The 18,492-nt window shown below is 47.5% G+C and overlaps 1 protein-coding gene across 1 annotated transcript; it reads right to left on the bottom strand.

The window, feature by feature from the left end:
• Positions 1-15,779: 15,779 nt before the first annotated feature.
• On the bottom strand, positions 15,780-17,383 carry LOC308295754 (ATP synthase subunit beta, mitochondrial-like; the record flags this gene model as incomplete). The annotated part of the gene is made up of 1 exon (XM_080738801.1): positions 15,780-17,383. One exon carries the CDS (start codon positions 17,381-17,383, stop codon positions 15,794-15,796), a length of 1,590 nt encoding a protein of 529 aa, XP_080594927.1. The 3' UTR covers positions 15,780-15,793.
• Between the last annotated feature and the right edge of the window lie 1,109 nt (positions 17,384-18,492).

Below are 18,492 nucleotides of genomic sequence, written 5' to 3'. Positions count from 1 at the left end.
GGAACGCCTGGAGCTGTTTGGGCTGACAGCGCAGCAGCCGGCAGACATCCTTGAAGTTCACCACGGTGGTTTTCTTGGTGCCTTGCTGCTCCACCTGAGGCTTGATGCCCAGCTGGTCGTAGGAGTCTCCTCCTCCCTCTGGTTCCGCCGGCGCCTCCGTCGTCGCCCCCTCTCTTCCGCTCCCCTCAGCGTCCCCCCCATCTCCTTTCTCCTCCTTGTCCATCTTGAGGAGAGGGCTGAAGAAATTCTCTTCCTTTAAACAATACTCCGTCTTTTTCTTCTTGGCCATTGTGGGGTCTAATGACGTACTGTATGTCTGTGGACTGATAATAAATAGCCTGAACTCTGGTGGCTTTTATCTCCTCCAGACGTCTAAAGAGAGATGACACTCGTCTGACCACAGTTACAGTTTAAATACCCGGTCTGTCTACACAGGCGTGACATAGGCGTCACCTCTCGGCCAATCACATGTGAGTTTGTATCATAATATATGGTATCACCATATATGGGCATTAAACACTTTATATTCCATCTAGGAAACATGGACGAATTGGGATACTTAAATGACGGGGATGCTGTGTGTGGCTGTGACGCTGAACAACCAATCTGAGTTCCCAGAGGTATTTTCTTCCGCTGAACAACAAACCATGCAGCACCTCCTGATACGCCCCCTGCTGAAACAGCCCTTCACAGCATCGGACTTGGCAGAGTTTAATGAGAATGGACAGCAATGTGTTCAGATGTGGCTGAACCACATCTAGCTAAGCCTTGTAACTGACTGTCTTGTGGACACGACAAGACTGGAAACATTAAATAACTTTTTGTTGACAACAAAATATTCTGCAGTGGGAATGTTTTAAACCAAATGTGTTGCAGGTCCCAGGTAGCCAGGACAAGCAATCAGTTATTAATGTCCTGTAAAACAGGAGAATGAAGCACACAGAACGTTTGTGTTGTTAACAGTCTGGTTGCTCTCATCAGAATTTATTCACAAAAATCATCATCACATCATCATCACACAATTCTCTTCATTTCCCATTTCTTTTGTTTCTTTGTATTATATTTCAATGTCTTTCAATGTCCTTTTCTTTCAGTTTTCACCAAAATACTGTACATCATCAAACCATCACTGTATCACTGGAGTTATTATCACCATTACAATACTGCATGTTTTTCTCATATATTTTCATCATAGCAAACCGGTTACATTCATCACTTCAAAACATACAATAAAGTACCCAATCAGACCTTCATTCACTGTCTTGTCTGTCTCAGGAATATTTAGCTTTAATTTAATGCACTTTAGCAATATTCATTTAAGCAATAATACTTTTCTCATTCTTCTTCTTCTTAGCAATAACAGCTTTGAGTTCCTGTGCTTAACTGGAATATATAATTATTAATCCTGAGAGCTGAACTTGTAGAAACCATGTCCAAATACAATCAAATAGCAGGTCAAACTTCTTATAAAACACACACCATTACACCAAAATACTGTACAAAAGCATACAAAAACGGGAGCTACATTTTGGGAGTCTGAACTAGGATTCACATGTTCCTTTACAAACATTGTGCACGGACGTCGCCATTTTGCGTTCATTCTACAGCCACACTACATGTGTTCTGCAGTGGATTCAATCACAAACAATAACCACATCTTACAAACACTTTGGAGTTAGGCTCCACCATCAGAAGGTGTCCTTAATGTTATAATAATCACATTGATATCATTCAGTGAGTTCATGCACAGACTAACCTGTAAAACAGGAGAATGAAGCACACAGAACGTTTGTGTTGTTAACAGTCTGGTTGCTCTCATCAGAATGACGGTGAGCTTCCGGTCTGCAGGTAATAAGCTCCTCTGAGGAGAATTGGGAAAACGCTCTCTGATACTGCCCCCTACTGACCAAACTGAAGATGACTTCCAATATTTCTAGATACATTGACAGCTTACAGCTCCCAAAACGAATTCACATCACAAAATAAAATAAATAAATCAACACAAAAATGTGACTACATTCTAGGTGGGTCACACGCTCCCCGACAAAGACAATGACTCCCGGCATTCAAAAAAACAAAATACTCTCTTCAATACACTTTTCTCAAACCAAAACTTAGTTAGTAGGCATAGGAAGGTACAGTGTATGGCATCATGAACGGGTATGGCAGTGTTGGGTATAGTGTGGGATAGGGTGAGTAATGTGGGGTCTGTATTCCCCATGCTGGCAATGTCTGTGGTCCACATAGTCCAATACTGTTGACTGACCCAATTGGCTGATAGGAGGGCTGTCCAAGAGACTCATACGTCAGTGTCCTGGGTGGTCTCCTGTCTCGCACTGGTCTCCTGACTTGATCACACTGAGGGGATGTAGGACTGCCATGGTTATTGTCATACCTGACTTGGTCATGTTCATGTTCTGCATTCTGCTCATCATCATCTGCAGTCTGTTCATATTCATGTTCACTCATTTGTTCTTGCTCCATCAGTTCAGGTTCCTCTTCTGCGGGATGCTGCCTGTGCTCTCCTGCTGGTGTGGCCAGCCTTGCTTGTTCAAGTAAGGGTGGAGAAGTCACCGGGTCTCTCTGAGGCATATGAGTGGTTGTTACATTTGGCCTTTGTGACTCAGCTGGCCTTGATACTCTGAGCCAGTACTGTGTTCTTGGGACATCATCATCCTCAGAGTCAGATGAAGCACTGCTTTGGTATGTCTCTCTCTCTCTGTTATTTTCAACATGACTCCTGTTCTTTCTTCTCTCTTTAGTTGGTGCTTGGTTCTTTGACGGTTCAGCCACACTCACATGTAATTCATTTACAAGGTGGAGAAGGTTCCTGTGCAGAGTTCGGACTCTGCTGCCACCTGTCTCCGGAGACACTTTGTAAACTGGGCTGTCCTTTATCCGTTCCTTAACAATGTGTACGGTTTGTTCAAAGTAGGACCTGAGCTTTCCTGGGCCTCCTCTCTGACTCATGTTGCGAACTAGGACCCTGTCACCGGGTTGTAGAACAACCCCCTTCAGGTGACTGTCATATCGCTTCTTGCCTCGTGCACTGGACTGCTGACTGTTCTCTGAAGCAAGTCGGTAGGCCTCTTTCATTCTCACAGCCCATTTCTTGGCATACCCTTGTGGTGTTTCACCCTCTTCTTCAGTGGACAGACCAAAGAGCAGATCTATGGGGAGGCGGGGGTGGCGCCCAAACATGAGGTAGTGAGGTGAGAAACCTGTGGCCTCGTGTCTAGTGCAGTTGTATGCGTGCACCACCTGTGGTAAATGCTCCTTCCAGTTACTCTTTTTCTCCTCTTGTAGTGTTCTCAACAGCTGAAGTACCGTTCGATTAAACCTCTCAGCAGGGTTCCCCTGGGGGTGGTACGGGGTTGTCCTGGAGTGACTCACCCCAGACAGCTGCTGCAGGGTCTTAAACAGGGCATTCTCGAACTCGCCCCCTTGGTCATGGTGCAGCCTGGAACAAAAACCAAACCGAGGGATAAAGTCGTTGAATATTTTTTCTGCCGCTGTCCTGCCTGACTTGTTTCGGGTGGGATACGCTTGGGCGAACCTGGTGAAGTGGTCTATGACTACTAAGATGTATTCGTATCCACCTTTGCTCTGCTCCAAGTGCATGTAATCTATGGACACAAGCTCAAGAGGTGCAGTGGTCGTGATGCTGCCCATCGGTGCTCTATCAGGGACCACAGGTTTCTTTTGCTTTATACAGGGGCACTGCTTTGTGACATAGGCCTCGATGTCCTTTTTCATGAAGGGCCAATAGAAACGATCTCTTGCTAGCCCAATGACTCTTTCTGATCCTAGGTGAGCCATGTCATCATGGAGATACTTCAGTACGAGAGGCCGATATTCAGCAGGTAGAACGAGCTGCTGTCGCTCTCCAGCTCTCCTGTACAGCAGGTCACGCTCCATGTACAGTTTACCCCACTCGTGCATGAGTCTTTGCCAGACCCAGGGGGTCGGCCTACATAAGGCTTTGTCGGTCGGTCTGTCGGTCTGTCGGTCCCTCTTTTCCTCAGTGTGCCTGTCCCTCTTTTCCTCAGTGTGCCTGCTCATCTGCCCCTCCCTTCCCTTGCTGGGCTGATTGCCTTGAGTGCCGTCACCTGTACAGGACCAGCTGAGTTGAGTTGGCTGACGAGCTGCTGACACTATAAATTCCTCAGCCCATCTACAAGCTCACAAACATTTCCAGCTGCTCAGCCTATACAATCCTGTGTGTTCATGTGTTAGTTCAGTGCCATACTAGTGAAAACAGCCGATCTACAAGCTCACTACGCTTTGTTGCTGAGACTATAAAATCCTGTGTGTTCATGTGTTAGTTCAGTGCCATACTAGTTTTCATTGCGGGTCTGGCACGACCAGGTGACCTGGTCTAGTTTCACAGGGCCTCCTGCTTTCTTCCTGTCATCATTTGTCAGTGCTGTCTTTGTCTGTTTGAGCTTGATTATCTCACTAATGGCTGCATCCTCTCTCTGAGCTCTGATCAGTTCACTTGGGCTGATGGTCGGTAATGGGGACATAACTTGTGACTCTGAACTTTGTGCCAGGTTAAGAGAAGCAACGTAGGCGATGTCATGCTGTTTGGCAGCTTCACTTCCCTCCCAAGTAGCACGGATGGCCTCTCTGTCGAGCTCTTCAGTACACTCCTCAACATAGCTGTTTATGTCTAGTGGGAGACGGGAGAGTGTGTCAGCATCCACATTGACTTTTCCTGGCCTGTACTTGAGGTTGAATCTGAAGTCAGCAAGCTCTCCGACCCATCTGTAGCCCGTGGCGTTCAGCTTTGCAGTACTCATCACGTATGTCAGTGGATTATTGTCTGTATACACTGTAAAGGACGGGGCATAAAATAAGTAATCCCTGAATTTTTCACATACCGCCCATTTTAAGGCTAAGAACTCCAGCTTTCCAGAGTGAAGGTTGTAGTTCCTTTCAGCGGGGGTCAATGTCCTCGAGCCATATGCGATAACTTTCATCTTTCCACTCTGTCGCTGGTACAAGACTGCACCAAGTCCCTGCTGACAGGCATCTGTGTGAAGGGTAAAGGGCAGTTCAAAGTCAGGGTATGCTAATACAGGTGGGTGTGACAGGACGTTAATGAGCTGCTCGAGAATGGTCTGGTGACTATCAGTCCACTGGATGGGGGTCTTTGAGGGCAACTGGGCTCCTTTCCCTTTCTTCAGCTTCCCCTGTGATGCAACGGGATTTCCTTTCACTTGTAGCAGCTCATATATGGGCTTAGCGATGCGGGAGAAATCTTGGACATACATCCTATAGTAACTCAGAAACCCTAATAGTTTGCGGACGTCCCCCACCGTAGTGGGTCTCTTCTCCCTCAGTGACACTACAGCCTCGATGTCTTTTGGGTCTATTCTCACACCATCAGCTGACACCAACCTGCCCACATACCTGACCTCTGGTTTGAACAGCTCACATTTGGTGGGTCGCAGCTTGACACCATGACACTGCAGGGCTCTCAGGACACGACGCACAGCATCAACATGTTCAGTGAAGGTCTTGGAATAACAGAGGATGTCGTCAAGGTAAGGAATACAGCAGTCGTCACGCAAGGTGACCAGCATCTCCTCCATGCTGCGCTGGAAAGCAGCTGGGGCATTGCTGAGACCAAACGGTATTCTCACCCACTCATATAGACCCCAAGGCGATATGAAGGCTGTCATGTGGCGGGATCCTTCGGCTATGTAGCCCTGATGATAGGCTTTCCCCTGGTCAAGGATGGTGAACCAGCTGTGGCCGCCCAGGGTGTCCAAGAGGTCCTGGATGCGAGGAAGTGGGTGGCGGTCTGGTACTGTCTTCTGGTTCAACTGCCTGTAGTCAATACACAGTCTTAGAGATCCATCACGCTTTCTGACACAGACAACAGGTGCTGCAAAGGGTGATTTTGACTTGACAATCCAGCCTTGTGCAAGCAGTTCTTGGATGTACTGTTTGACCTCTTGATAGAGTGGTTTGGGTATGGAGGCATATGTCTTTTGGACTGGAATGTCATCTTTCAGACTGATGGTCATGTGGAGGCTTGGGATGTCACCAATGTCACCATCGTTGCGAGCAAAAGCTCCTGATTCCTCCATCAAATGTAGCTTTTAGCGTAAGTTCAATAAAAAGGATCTAAACCGCATTTTGCTTTAAGCCCACGTCACTTCTTTTTCCCACGCTGTCATATTCGCTCATTCACTAAACTAAACGTGACCTCTCTAGCCAATCAAATCCTACAACCCGTGTTCTCTCAGCCAATCGGCGATTAGGCTCCATTCTATGAATAGCCCTGCTCCTAACCGGCTCATTCTCTTTGCAGACAGCGTTCATGCATGTCGTATGTCAGTCTCGGCCGGGCATGCAGCGAATTCCATCTAGTTTCGCATTGTTCGGCGCGCTTATTTTGCTACTTGTCACCACTATGTCTGACTCGGACGAGGACGTAGGTGACGAGTTGTCGCTTCTCAGCGACATAATTCTCGACACACCAGCTCGAGATGCCCGTAGAAGAAGCACCAGGCTTTCCGCTAAACAACAGCAAACCGAAGCCGTGGACCTAGCTCTTTTTCATTTGGCTTCAGCTAACGTGAACCCAGCTCCAGGGCTAACTGCCTCACAAATTAATAGCTTAGCCGACATCGCAGGTCAAACCGCCGCTCACACGGCAGCTCAAACCGCCACCCAGACCGCAGCTCGCACCGCCCAGTCTGCAGCTCACGGCGCACCCGATCCCGGCGCGGCGGCTGCCGCTGCTGCAGCTGCCGCTGCTGCAGCCCTATCTCTATCGGTTCCTGCTACGGCTGTCGCTGGGCCCAATCGGGGTCCGGGGGGGAAAAGGACCAGAAAGTCGCCTTATCCAACAGCTCCGAGTCCTGCCCATCCATCAGGCAGTGGCAATCAGATGCCCAGCGGTAGCGGTGCGAGTCAGCTCCAGCCCAGTTCCAGCGTAATGCAAACCATCCTCCTCAACCTGCAACGCATTGACAACCGGCTGGCATTACTGGAGTCCCCCGCCCCTGGGCCTCAAGCCGGCCCATCTTCAGCAGCCATGCCAGGCTTCCAGCTTCCCATGCCCGCAATGCAGCCTGCAGCCGCAGGCGCAAATATTCTCCCTGCCCCAGTTGACCCCCCCCTGTTTTCCATGGCCTCTGCGGCCCGCCCCGCAGCTCAAGGTAGACCCTATCTGCCTCAAGCCTCAAATATCTCACCCAGATTAAGGGCAAAAATCGTCAGCGGCCAAGACGTTAATCTGATAAAAATTCTGCTGCCTTCCCCTGAATGTGACAGAAAAATAGCCTCATGCGAGCAGTTCTCGGCTGTGATTAAGAATTCTGATCCTCGGCTCTCTAGGGACTTGTCCATAGGGGAATTCCTGGTGGCTTTCAGCATTTATCGCGACGCGGTGTGCTCAGTGTATCCTGTCAGGAGACAAGAGCTTGACTCATACTTGGCTCTAATTGGCGATCTAAATCTGAAGTATGGAAAAAACATATTCTATCAGTACCACAAAGCGCTTTCCAGCAAAGCGGCTTTGTATATCGCTCAGCACAATGCGCTCATTGATTGGTCCATTCTGGACACCGAACTGCTTGTGCTTCTAATTGGGGGTCATCAAGCTCTCGCCTGCGCAACCTGTGGCGATTTCGGACATTCCGCTTTGCTTTGTCACAGAGTGCCATTTCAGCCCCCCTCAGCGAAGCCTGAGGCTCAGTTTTCCTCATCAGCACCTACAGCTCAGCGAGACGGCCTGGGTCGGCAGGTGCTTACCCATAACACCAAACCAATCTGCAATAATTTTAATTTTTCAGTTTGTTCTTATCCAAATTGTTCGTTTCTCCATATTTGTTGCATATGCAGAGAAGCTCACCCCAAGTCCGTCTGCCCCCGCATTCCATCCCGCCCCGCCCTCCTCGGAGAGGGAAATAGGATGGTTTGGTGAACTGCTGCGTCTCCACCCTTCTACACCAATAAATGTCAGCGCCCTGGCTGGCGAACTGGCTGAGCATCATGACACTGTCTTTGTTAATTAATCATTTAATCACTGGCTTGTCTCAGGGTGTTAGAGTTGGCATTATTTCTGATGTTTCTGAGTCATTTGTTTGCAAAAATTTGCAGTCAGCCTTTAAAGAGCCCGAAATTGTTTCCCAGCTGATTGAGAAAGAGCTAAAAAAGGGATATCTGATTGGGCCCTTTCGCGATTCACCTTTTCCCCTATTCCGCACAAGCCCCGTGGGCATCGCTACAAGAAAATATTCGGGAAAGAAAAGGTTAATCTTTGATTTATCCGCTCCCCATTCAGGCCCAGTGCCAAGTGTGAACAGCTTGATCCCACTAGAGCCGTTCTCCCTTCACTATGCAACAGTCGACAATGCTATTAGATTAATTAAGCTAGCGGGTCAAGGCGCTTGGCTCTCAAAAGCTGATATAACTGACGCCTTTAAAATCGTGCCCATCCACCCTTCCCAGTGGCATTTGTTCGGAATCAAATGGGAGTCAAACTTTTATTTTGCGGTAAGATTAACATTTGGATGCAGGAGTAGCCCAGCGCTGTTTAACATGGTATCAGAGGCGCTCTGCTGGATTTTGCTAAATAGGGTTCGTTTGCCATCCGTTGTGCACCTGCTCGACGACTTCTTACTAGTCGATCCTCCCATGGATAATTCGGGCTCTTCCCTGGCTAAATTAAAGTCTACTTTTGCTTATCTAGGGGTTCCTCTGTCAGAGGAGAAAACGCTCGGCCCAGCTACTAGCCTAGAATTCTTAGGCATTTTGCTAGACAGTCGTGAAATGAAGGCTTCTCTTCCAGAGGAAAAGTTAATTAGGATTCGTGAAATCGCTCATTCCTGCACTTCGAGTGTGTTGGTCTCTAAGCGCCAACTATTGTCCTTGCTCGGTCATTTAAATTACGCTATGCGCGTTATCCCGCAAGGCCGCGCTTTCATTTCTAGGTTGCTGGACCTGGCTTCCTCCGTGCCTAATCTGTTTGACATGGTGTCTTTAAACGAAGGATGCAGGTCAGACTTGCGTTTTTGGTCTCTTTTTCTGGATAATTGGAATGGGGTTTCTTTTTTTTATGATGACATAGTGCATTCTTCCGATTCCATTTCTTTTTTCACGGACGCGGCGCCATCCGTGGGTTTTGGGGGATTTTATCAAGGTCAGTGGTTTGCAAGTGCATGGCCTCCCCAATTCGCAGATCTCTCGCCTTCTTCTGCCCTTTTCGAAATGTACCCCGTCGTAGCTGCGTGTTCAGTCTGGGGTGCTCTGTGGCGTCGCAAGCGCATAGCGGTGCTATGTGATAACGAAGCAGTAGTAAACATAATTAACAGAGGGCGCTCCTCTTCGGCCGACATCATGATGTTCATGCGCCGCCTCACCTGGCTTTCAGTTATTCATAATTTTATAATCACTGCAAGGCACGTCCCCGGTTATACTAACGTTATAGCTGATTCTCTGTCTCGCTTTAACTTTCAGGTCTTTCACAGGTCATGTCCGGATGCGTCTCCAACCCCAACTCCTATTCCTCCTTTCAAGGAGTTAATCCTCTCCTAGGTAGTCTGCTAGTTTCAGCCAGTTTGTACATGAGGAAAAGTTTATCGGCCAGCACCATTAGTTCTTATGACTTTGCTTGGAGGTCTTTTGCTCTTTTCTGTAGGTCTGTTAGCATGCCACTTTTCCCTGTTCAAATTGCAACTGTCTGTGCGTTCATATGTTTCTGCAAGGACATTAAAAAATTAAGCCCTCCTTATATCCGCAGTTTGATTGCTGGGGTCCAGTTTAATGCCAGGTGCTATGACCCGTCCTTCTCTAGCTTGTTTTCTCATCCCTCTATTAAGTTGATTCTAAAAGGAATCGCTAAGGATTCCCCCATCTATCGCTGATAATAGACGCCCTATTACGCTTTCTATTCTTCACTCCCTGGTAAATGCTTTAAGAGCTGGAGTGTTTTCCTGTTACGTGGATTCCTTGTTGGAGAGTGTTTTTCTCTTAGCTTTTTATGGGTTTCTGAGAAGCGGGGAGTTTACCACTCCTACCCGTACATTTAATTCTAAAACTGATCTATCTCTAGCTGACTTAGTTTTTTATCCCGATCATTATTCTCTAAATCTTAAGCATTCTAAGGCTAAAGGTGCTTGCTCTGTAATTATTGCTCGCATCGACTCTCCGGTTTGCCCATTCTCGGCCATGCTCAAGTATCTCCATCTCCGGAGTTCTTCCTACCCAACAGGCCCCCTTTTTCTAACTCCAGATAACAAGCCCTTGTCTAAAACTTGGTTCGTTGATCATTTAAGATTAGTGCTTACTAGGTGCGGGCTCCCTCCTCTGAAATATTCAGGTCATTCTTTTAGAATAGGTGCGGCCACTTCTGCTGCTAGTCAAGGGATCTCGACAGCTTCACTCCAGCAGTTGGGGCGATGGGCATCCTCTGCATATGCGTCCTACATCCGCCCTGATGCTGCTGATATTCTCTCTGCTCAAAAATCTCTCAAGCCTTGATCTCCATCGGTAAGTTATACCTTTTGCATATAGCTGGTCCTGGTGGTTCTTTGTTGTTTCTTTTGCTTGGCCTAGCTGGCCACTTCTATTTCTTAAAAGTAATCCTTCGCCAAATGGCTAATTAAATTCACTGTTGAGCGGTTAATTTAATGCAAACCATCGCTGAATGGTTAATTTAATGATATCCACCGTTGAGTGGTTAATTTAATGCAAACCATCGCTGAATGGTTAATTTAATGATATCCACCCCTGAGTGGTTAATTTAATGCAATCCATCGCTGGATGGTTATTAAACCATCGCTGTATGGTAATTAAGTCCGCAAGCCCGTCTCTGGACGGTAGGCTCAAAGCAAACCATCGCTGAATGATAATTAAGTCCGCAAGCCCGTCTCTGGTCGGTACTCAAAGCAAACCATCGCTGGATGGTTATTGCTTGCAATCCTTGTTAATTTATTTCCTTCTTTTGGGGTTCTCTCTCCTATTCTCCTATTATTATTTGTTTTGCTTTATGGAGTCTAATTGCCAAACATGTATTTTGTATTTATTCTTTGCTATTATCCAAGTAAACATTTTCTTGTTTAAATCGGTCTGATCTCTCCTTTATTGAAATGTAGCTTTTAGCGTAAGTTCAATAAAAAGGATCTAAACCGCATTTTGCTTTAAGCCCACGTCACTTCTTTTTCCCACGCTGTCATATTCGCTCATTCACTAAACTAAACGTGACCTCTCTAGCCAATCAAATCCTACAACCCGTGTTCTCTCAGCCAATCGGCGATTAGGCTCCATTCTATGAATAGCCCTGCTCCTAACCGGCTCATTCTCTTTGCAGACAGCGTTCATGCATCCCACCTCCATCCCCAGCTCCACCTCAGTCTGGAATCAAGGGGAAGATGTTTCTTCTGCTTTACCACCACCAGGCACCAGCGTCTAGACTCCATGGGGGGTTCTCTCTCCTATTCTCCTATTATTATTTGTTTTGCTTTATGGAGTCTAATTGCCAAACATGTATTTACAAACATGTATTTTGTATTTATTCTTTGCTATTATCCAAGTAAACATTTTCTTGTTTAAATCGGTGTGATCTCTCCTTTATTGAACATTTGTTTCACCTCCTCTTGTTGTTCATCTGTCAGATGACTCACATCCACAGGTGGGTGCCACCGGTCTGCAGTGGGTGGGATCTGATTAGAACTGGGGAGAGGTGAAGAGTCAACAGTGTTTACATGGATACTCTTAGGGTCACTGTGGGGACGGTCTGTCTCTATGACTTTGTCAATGGGCTCAATGCTGCCTAGAACTGTTAAGCTTGGCAAGGTCACGTCATGTTTGGAGTGGTTTGATACTGGCACCTTAATGAAACTCCTGTCAGTCTGGTGAATCTCCATCAAGCCTGCTCCAATGCTCAACGCCTCCAGCTGCACACTGTCAAGGGTGGGTTCGAATAACACAAATGGCTCTGAGGGGTTAATATTGGCTGGCACCCTGCATTTAATGTGAACTACATGGCCTGCACAGATTGTGACCTCTTTGAAACCCACTCTTACGGCAGCATGTTTCTCTTCTGGGGAGTTCTGAGTACGAATAAAATTCACTATTGCCCCAGCACTAGCACCATCAATCTCCATGGCACCAGCAAGGTTAGACAGGATGGACATGAGTTTAGGCCGGCCTTCATTGCTCTTAATGAGTTCTTGGATTACATTAAAACCAACTAATGGTGGGTCTAATTTCAGGCAGCTCACTAGGAAGGGCACACGGATGGATAAGTCTGGATCATCATTTCCTTGCAGGTTTACCACCACCTCAACCCATCCATCGTAGGGCAAATCACCTGTGAGTGAAGACACCTTCAGCTCATTGTCCATTAACTCACAGATAGGTCGAATATCTTGGCCAGGCAGGTACTTGTTCTTCCATGTGCGGTCAATTAGGCTCACATTGGCTCCTGTGTCCAGCAGGACAGTGACAGCGTAGCCAGCCATACTACATTTAAGCAGGGATTTGCGGCCAATGAGTGGGGCTACTAACTCGCACGGCTGTGATGTATTGTGAGATTGTATTGTGTGGGCGTCACTGACCTTAGCTGACTTTGGTTTTGGGCCTGCTTGGGGTTGGGACATGGGCTCAGGACCGGTCAAAGGTTGTCCCTCTGCGTTGACCGGGACCCGTTTCCCGACGGCTTTTGCTTCTTCAAACACCCAACTGCACGATCTCCGCATACAAAGCAGTGGTTGCAATTTGGAATGGACTGGGCGACACATTGTTGGCAGCCATAGGGTCTCTGTGTCTTTCTCTCTGCTCTGGGCTGGTCAGGGTTACTGCCAGGGGTTGATGCATGAGCCTGTGTAACTAGCTGTTTCAGGGTCTCCATCGCCTGGGTCAATGCTTCAACCAGGGGGCTCAGTTTCTGAATAGTGTCATTCTTTGTGTGCTTCTTTTTCTTCGTCTTCTTCTTCTTGCTCACACTGGGATCCAAAGAATCCACGTCGGCCTTCTTGACCGCGGCCGGACGGGACCCGCTCTTGATGCCCGCGACGGCGGAACGGGAGGTGTCACCATTGGCCATGCCGTTCTCCTCCGCCGGGAGGAGGGTTTTGGGGGAAAGGTGGGCGGCGCGACCCTCCACGTGCTCCTTGAAGTACTTCCTCAGAGCCTGCTCCACTCGTTTCTGCTGAACCTTGCCCCTGAGCACGAGCCTGTTGTGGCTGTCTATGGAGGCGGCCGTGCCGCCCAACTCCACGGAGAGGAACGCCTGGAGCTGTTTGGGCTGACAGCGCAGCAGCCGGCAGACATCCTTGAAGTTCACCACGGTGGTTTTCTTGGTGCCTTGCTGCTCCACCTGAGGCTTGATGCCCAGCTGGTCGTAGGAGTCTCCTCCTCCCTCTGGTTCCGCCGGCGCCTCCGTCGTCGCCCCCTCTCTTCCGCTCCCCTCAGCGTCCCCCCCATCTCCTTTCTCCTCCTTGTCCATCTTGAGGAGAGGGCTGAAGAAATTCTCTTCCTTTAAACAATACTCCGTCTTTTTCTTCTTGGCCATTGTGGGGTCTAATGACGTACTGTATGTCTGTGGACTGATAATAAATAGCCTGAACTCTGGTGGCTTTTATCTCCTCCAGACGTCTAAAGAGAGATGACACTCGTCTGACCACAGTTACAGTTTAAATACCCGGTCTGTCTACACAGGCGTGACATAGGCGTCACCTCTCGGCCAATCACATGTGAGTTTGTATCATAATATATGGTATCATATGGGCATTAAACACTTTATATTCCATCTAGGAAACATGGACGAATTGGGATACTTAAATGACGGGGATGCTGTGTGTGGCTGTGACGCTGAACAACCAATCTGAGTTCCCAGAGGTATTTTCTTCCGCTGAACAACAAACCATGCAGCACCTCCTGATACGCCCCCTGCTGAAACAGCCCTTCACAGCATCGGACTTGGCAGAGTTTAATGAGAATGGACAGCAATGTGTTCAGATGTGGCTGAACCACATCTAGCTAAGCCTTGTAACTGACTGTCTTGTGGACACGACAAGACTGGAAACATTAAATAACTTTTTGTTGACAACAAAATATTCTGCAGTGGGAATGTTTTAAATCAAATGTGTTGCAGGTCCCAGGTAGCCAGGACAAGCAATCAGTTATTAATGTCCTGTAAAACAGGAGAATGAAGCACACAGAACGTTTGTGTTGTTAACAGTCTGGTTGCTCTCATCAGAATTTATTCACAAAAATCATCATCACATCATCATCACACAATTCTCTTCATTTCCCATTTCTTTTGTTTCTTTGTATTATATTTCAATGTCTTTCAATGTCCTTTTCTTTCAGTTTTCACCAAAATACTGTACATCATCAAACCATCACTGTATCACTGGAGTTATTATCACCATTACAATACTGCATGTTTTTCTCATATATTTTCATCATAGCAAACCGGTTACATTCATCACTTCAAAACATACAATAAAGTACCCAATCAGACCTTCATTCACTGTCTTGTCTGTCTCAGGAATATTTACCTTTAATTTAATGCACTTTAGCAATATTCATTTAAGCAATAATACTTTTCTCATTCTTCTTCTTCTTAGCAATAACAGCTTTGAGTTCCTGTGCTTAACTGGAATATATAATTATTAATCCTGAGAGCTGAACTTGTAGAAACCATGTCCAAATACAATCAAATAGCAGGTCAAACGTCTTATAAAACACACACCATTACACCAAAATACTGTACAAAAGCATACAAAAACGGGAGCTACATTTTGGGAGTCTGAACTAGGATTCACATGTTCCTTTACAAACATTGTGCACGGACGTCGCCATTTTGCGTTCATTCTACAGCCACACTACATGTGTTCTGCAGTGGATTCAATCACAAACAATAACCACATCTTACAAACACTTTGGAGTTAGGCTCCACCATCAGAAGGTGTCCTTAATGTTATAATAATCACATTGATATCATTCAGTGAGTTCATGCACAGACTAACCTGTAAAACAGGAGAATGAAGCACACAGAACGTTTGTGTTGTTAACAGTCTGGTTGCTCTCATCAGAATGACGGTCTGCAGGTAATAAGCTCCTCTGAGGAGAATTGGGAAAACGCTCTCTGATACTGCCCCCTACTGACCAAACTGAAGATGACTTCCAATATTTCTAGATACATTGACAGCTTACAGCTCCCAAAACGAATTCACATCACAAAATAAAATAAATAAATCAACACAAAAATGTGACTACATTCTAGGTGGGTCACAAATGCGGGACCCTCTGTTCATTAACCTCTCCAAGAATTCCTCATCCCACATAGCCTAATGTGCCTAATAACTGACATTGTCCCCATTGTAAGTGATTTCAAAGGGGTGTTGTGTTTGACTGAAAACATTCGCCCCTCCCCTCTATGAGAGGCATCAAACAGGTCGTTGTCTTTGATACTTTCATTGATTAGAGAGATCACTAACGAGGACTTGACACTTTTATGGCACAATCAATTACCTTAGTGCACAACCCCTTTGAAGTTCAAAGGGAGCAATTAAGAGCTCTGGCTGAGCTCCCCCTCCCCCACTGTTTCTGTTGATTTTCTGTTTCTGCTGATTTGCTGGTCTCCTTAGACCCACCCCCTCCTCCGAGGCTCCGACTCTCATTGGCCTGGTCTTGCCTCAGACCAGAGTAACTCAAGGTTCATTATGCAACACCAGACCAAGAGAAGCAGTCCGCTCAGAGAGTGGGCGGGTCTATGGGCTGAGCCAGGCAACATCCCACCAGGACAATTATTTGGTGTGGCCTTTTACGCTAACTCCTTTGCCATCCTCTCAGCCTTTGATACAACTTCCTCGATGGGGCCCACCATGTAGAAGGCCTGCTCAGGGAGGGGATCGTACTCGCCAGCAAGAATGGCCTTGAATCCACTGATGGTCTCCTTGAGGGGCACCAGCTTGCCTGCGTGGCCAGTGAAGACCTCGGCCACCTGGAAGGGCTGGGACAGGAAACGCTGGATCTTACGGGCACGGGCCACAGTCAGCTTGTCCTCCTCAGACAACTCATCCATACCCAGGATAGCAATGATATCCTGCAGGGACTTGTAGTCCTGGAGGATCTTCTGCACACCGCGGGCCACGTCGTAGTGCTCGTGTCCGACAATGTTGGGGTCCATGATACGGGAGGTGGAATCCAGGGGATCCACAGCGGGGTAAATACCCAGCTCAGCGATGGCGCGGGACAACACAGTGGTGGCGTCCAAGTGAGCGAAGGTGGTGGCAGGGGCAGGGTCAGTCAGATCGTCAGCTGGCACATAGATGGCCTGCACAGATGTGATGGACCCCTTCTTGGTGGTGGTGATTCTCTCCTGCATCATACCCATGTCAGTGGCCAGCGTGGGCTGGTAACCCACAGCGGAGGGGATACGACCTAGCAAGGCAGACACCTCAGAGCCGGCCTGCGTGAAGCGGAAGATATTGTCGATAAAGAGCAACACATCCTGACCCTCCTGATCACGGAAGTATTCAGCCACAGTCAGTCCAGTCAGAGCCACTCTAGCACGGGCGCCTGGGGGCTCGTTCATCTGTCCGTACACCAGCGCCACCTTGGAGGTGGCGTCCTTCAGGTTGATGACTCCAGACTCAATCATCTCGTGGTACAAGTCGTTTCCCTCACGGGTACGCTCTCCCACTCCAGCGAACACAGAGTAACCGCCATGGGCCTTGGCCACGTTGTTGATCAGCTCCATGATCAATACGGTCTTACCCACACCAGCACCACCGAACAGACCAATCTTTCCTCCCTTGACGTAAGGAGCCAGCAGATCTACAACCTTGATTCCAGTAACCAGAATCTCCTGCTCCACACTCATGTCAGTGAATTCTGGGGCCTCGGCGTGGATTGGGGCAGTCTGCTTGGTAGAGATGGGGCCCCTCTCATCAATGGGCTCACCGATGACATTCATAATTCTTCCCAGCGTCTCAGGTCCCACAGGGATTCTGATGGGGGCACCAGTGTCCACAACAGATTGTCCGCGGACCAGACCCTCGGTACCATCCATAGCAATGGTACGCACTGTGCTCTCTCCGAGATGCTGAGCCACTTCCAGGACAAGTCTGGATTCCCTGCCGCCTACTTCCAGGGCGTTGAGGATGGGAGGAAGCCCCTCGTCGAACTGGACGTCCACGACGGCACCGATGACAGCCACGATGCGCCCGGAGGGGGCTGCAGCAGTGGCTGGTGCCACATAGTCTCTGGAGGGATATGCAGCAGCGGCTGGTGCGGCATAGTCTCTGCGTGAGAAGACGGCTGGGGATCCAGCAAGGGCTTTGAGGTGCTGGACCCCAGGCCTGAGCGCCTGCAGAGCCCCGGTACAGCAGCGTCCCACGGCTCCTAACATGTTTATACTGTAAGATGGCTGAAGGTGGAAAGAGACGGCTTCTTCTTGGAGAGGAGGCTTTATAATGACTGGCCGGGGATGTGACACTGAGCATTAAACACATTATGACATCTGCTGATCAAATCGGGTCATGCCTATGTATGGGCGGCCTGTGTCCCTTTTAAGCCTATATTTGGAGATCCATGCTGTCATGTCATCTCCATATATGGGCACACATGTGATTTACTTAACACTGACACACACAGACTTAGTTCTACTGATGCCATCTGAGATCTCCATGTATGGCCATAAAAGGGACAAGGACTGACAGATACTGACATGTGCAGACTTTCACATAAATGGCCATACACTATACATACTATACTGTATATTTGCCCCCCTTTGGGTCCCTGGTAGTCAAGGGCCCCTATAGGCAGTGGCCCAGGGTCCAGTCTGGTCGAGATTGTAACTTCATCACCTCTGAGAGTCACATTTTCCTTCAGTTCGGACTCAATGAAAACATTTTGTTTGCCACTGCATGGCCCTGAGCAACAGTGGACAGTACTTTTACTTGAGTACTGTAATTAAGCACAGTTTTTGAATAGCTGCACTTTACTTAGGTAGTATTTTCTGGTTACTCTCACTCCACTACATTTCAAAGACAAATATTGTTCTTTGTTCTAGGAAGGGGAGAAAATGTTATGAATTAACAACTTTTATGAACCACACACTATAAATAACCCACATACTATAACCTATGCACTGTCGGTATGTATAATTTATACTTGGAGAGTATATATATAGAGACGTGGAGTGTTGGGGAAGAGGAGTGTGTTTTTTCATACCTCAACGTCCCTAAATAGTAAACAGAACGCTTCTACAGTGTTTATGTTTTTACCAACTTTGAAAGGAATGTGCAATGAAAAAACTATGTTCTTTAAAAATGTATGCAAAAAATGCAGCAGTATGTTGTGTTAATTTTTCACTGTACCAGACCAAAGGGGAAAGAAAGGGTGTTATACCCCTATACTTCAGACACTTGGACTGACCATTTCCGCTGTTAATCATACAACAGAGTTTATGGCTTAATAGAGGTGGCATAGAGATGATGAGTTGTTGATATCAGGCCA

Source organism: Nannobrachium achirus (genome assembly GCF_963921795.1).
Source record: "Nannobrachium achirus genome assembly, chromosome: 2".
NCBI lineage: Eukaryota > Metazoa > Chordata > Actinopteri > Myctophiformes > Myctophidae > Nannobrachium > Nannobrachium achirus.
This window is presented reverse-complemented; position numbering and strand designations above follow the sequence as displayed.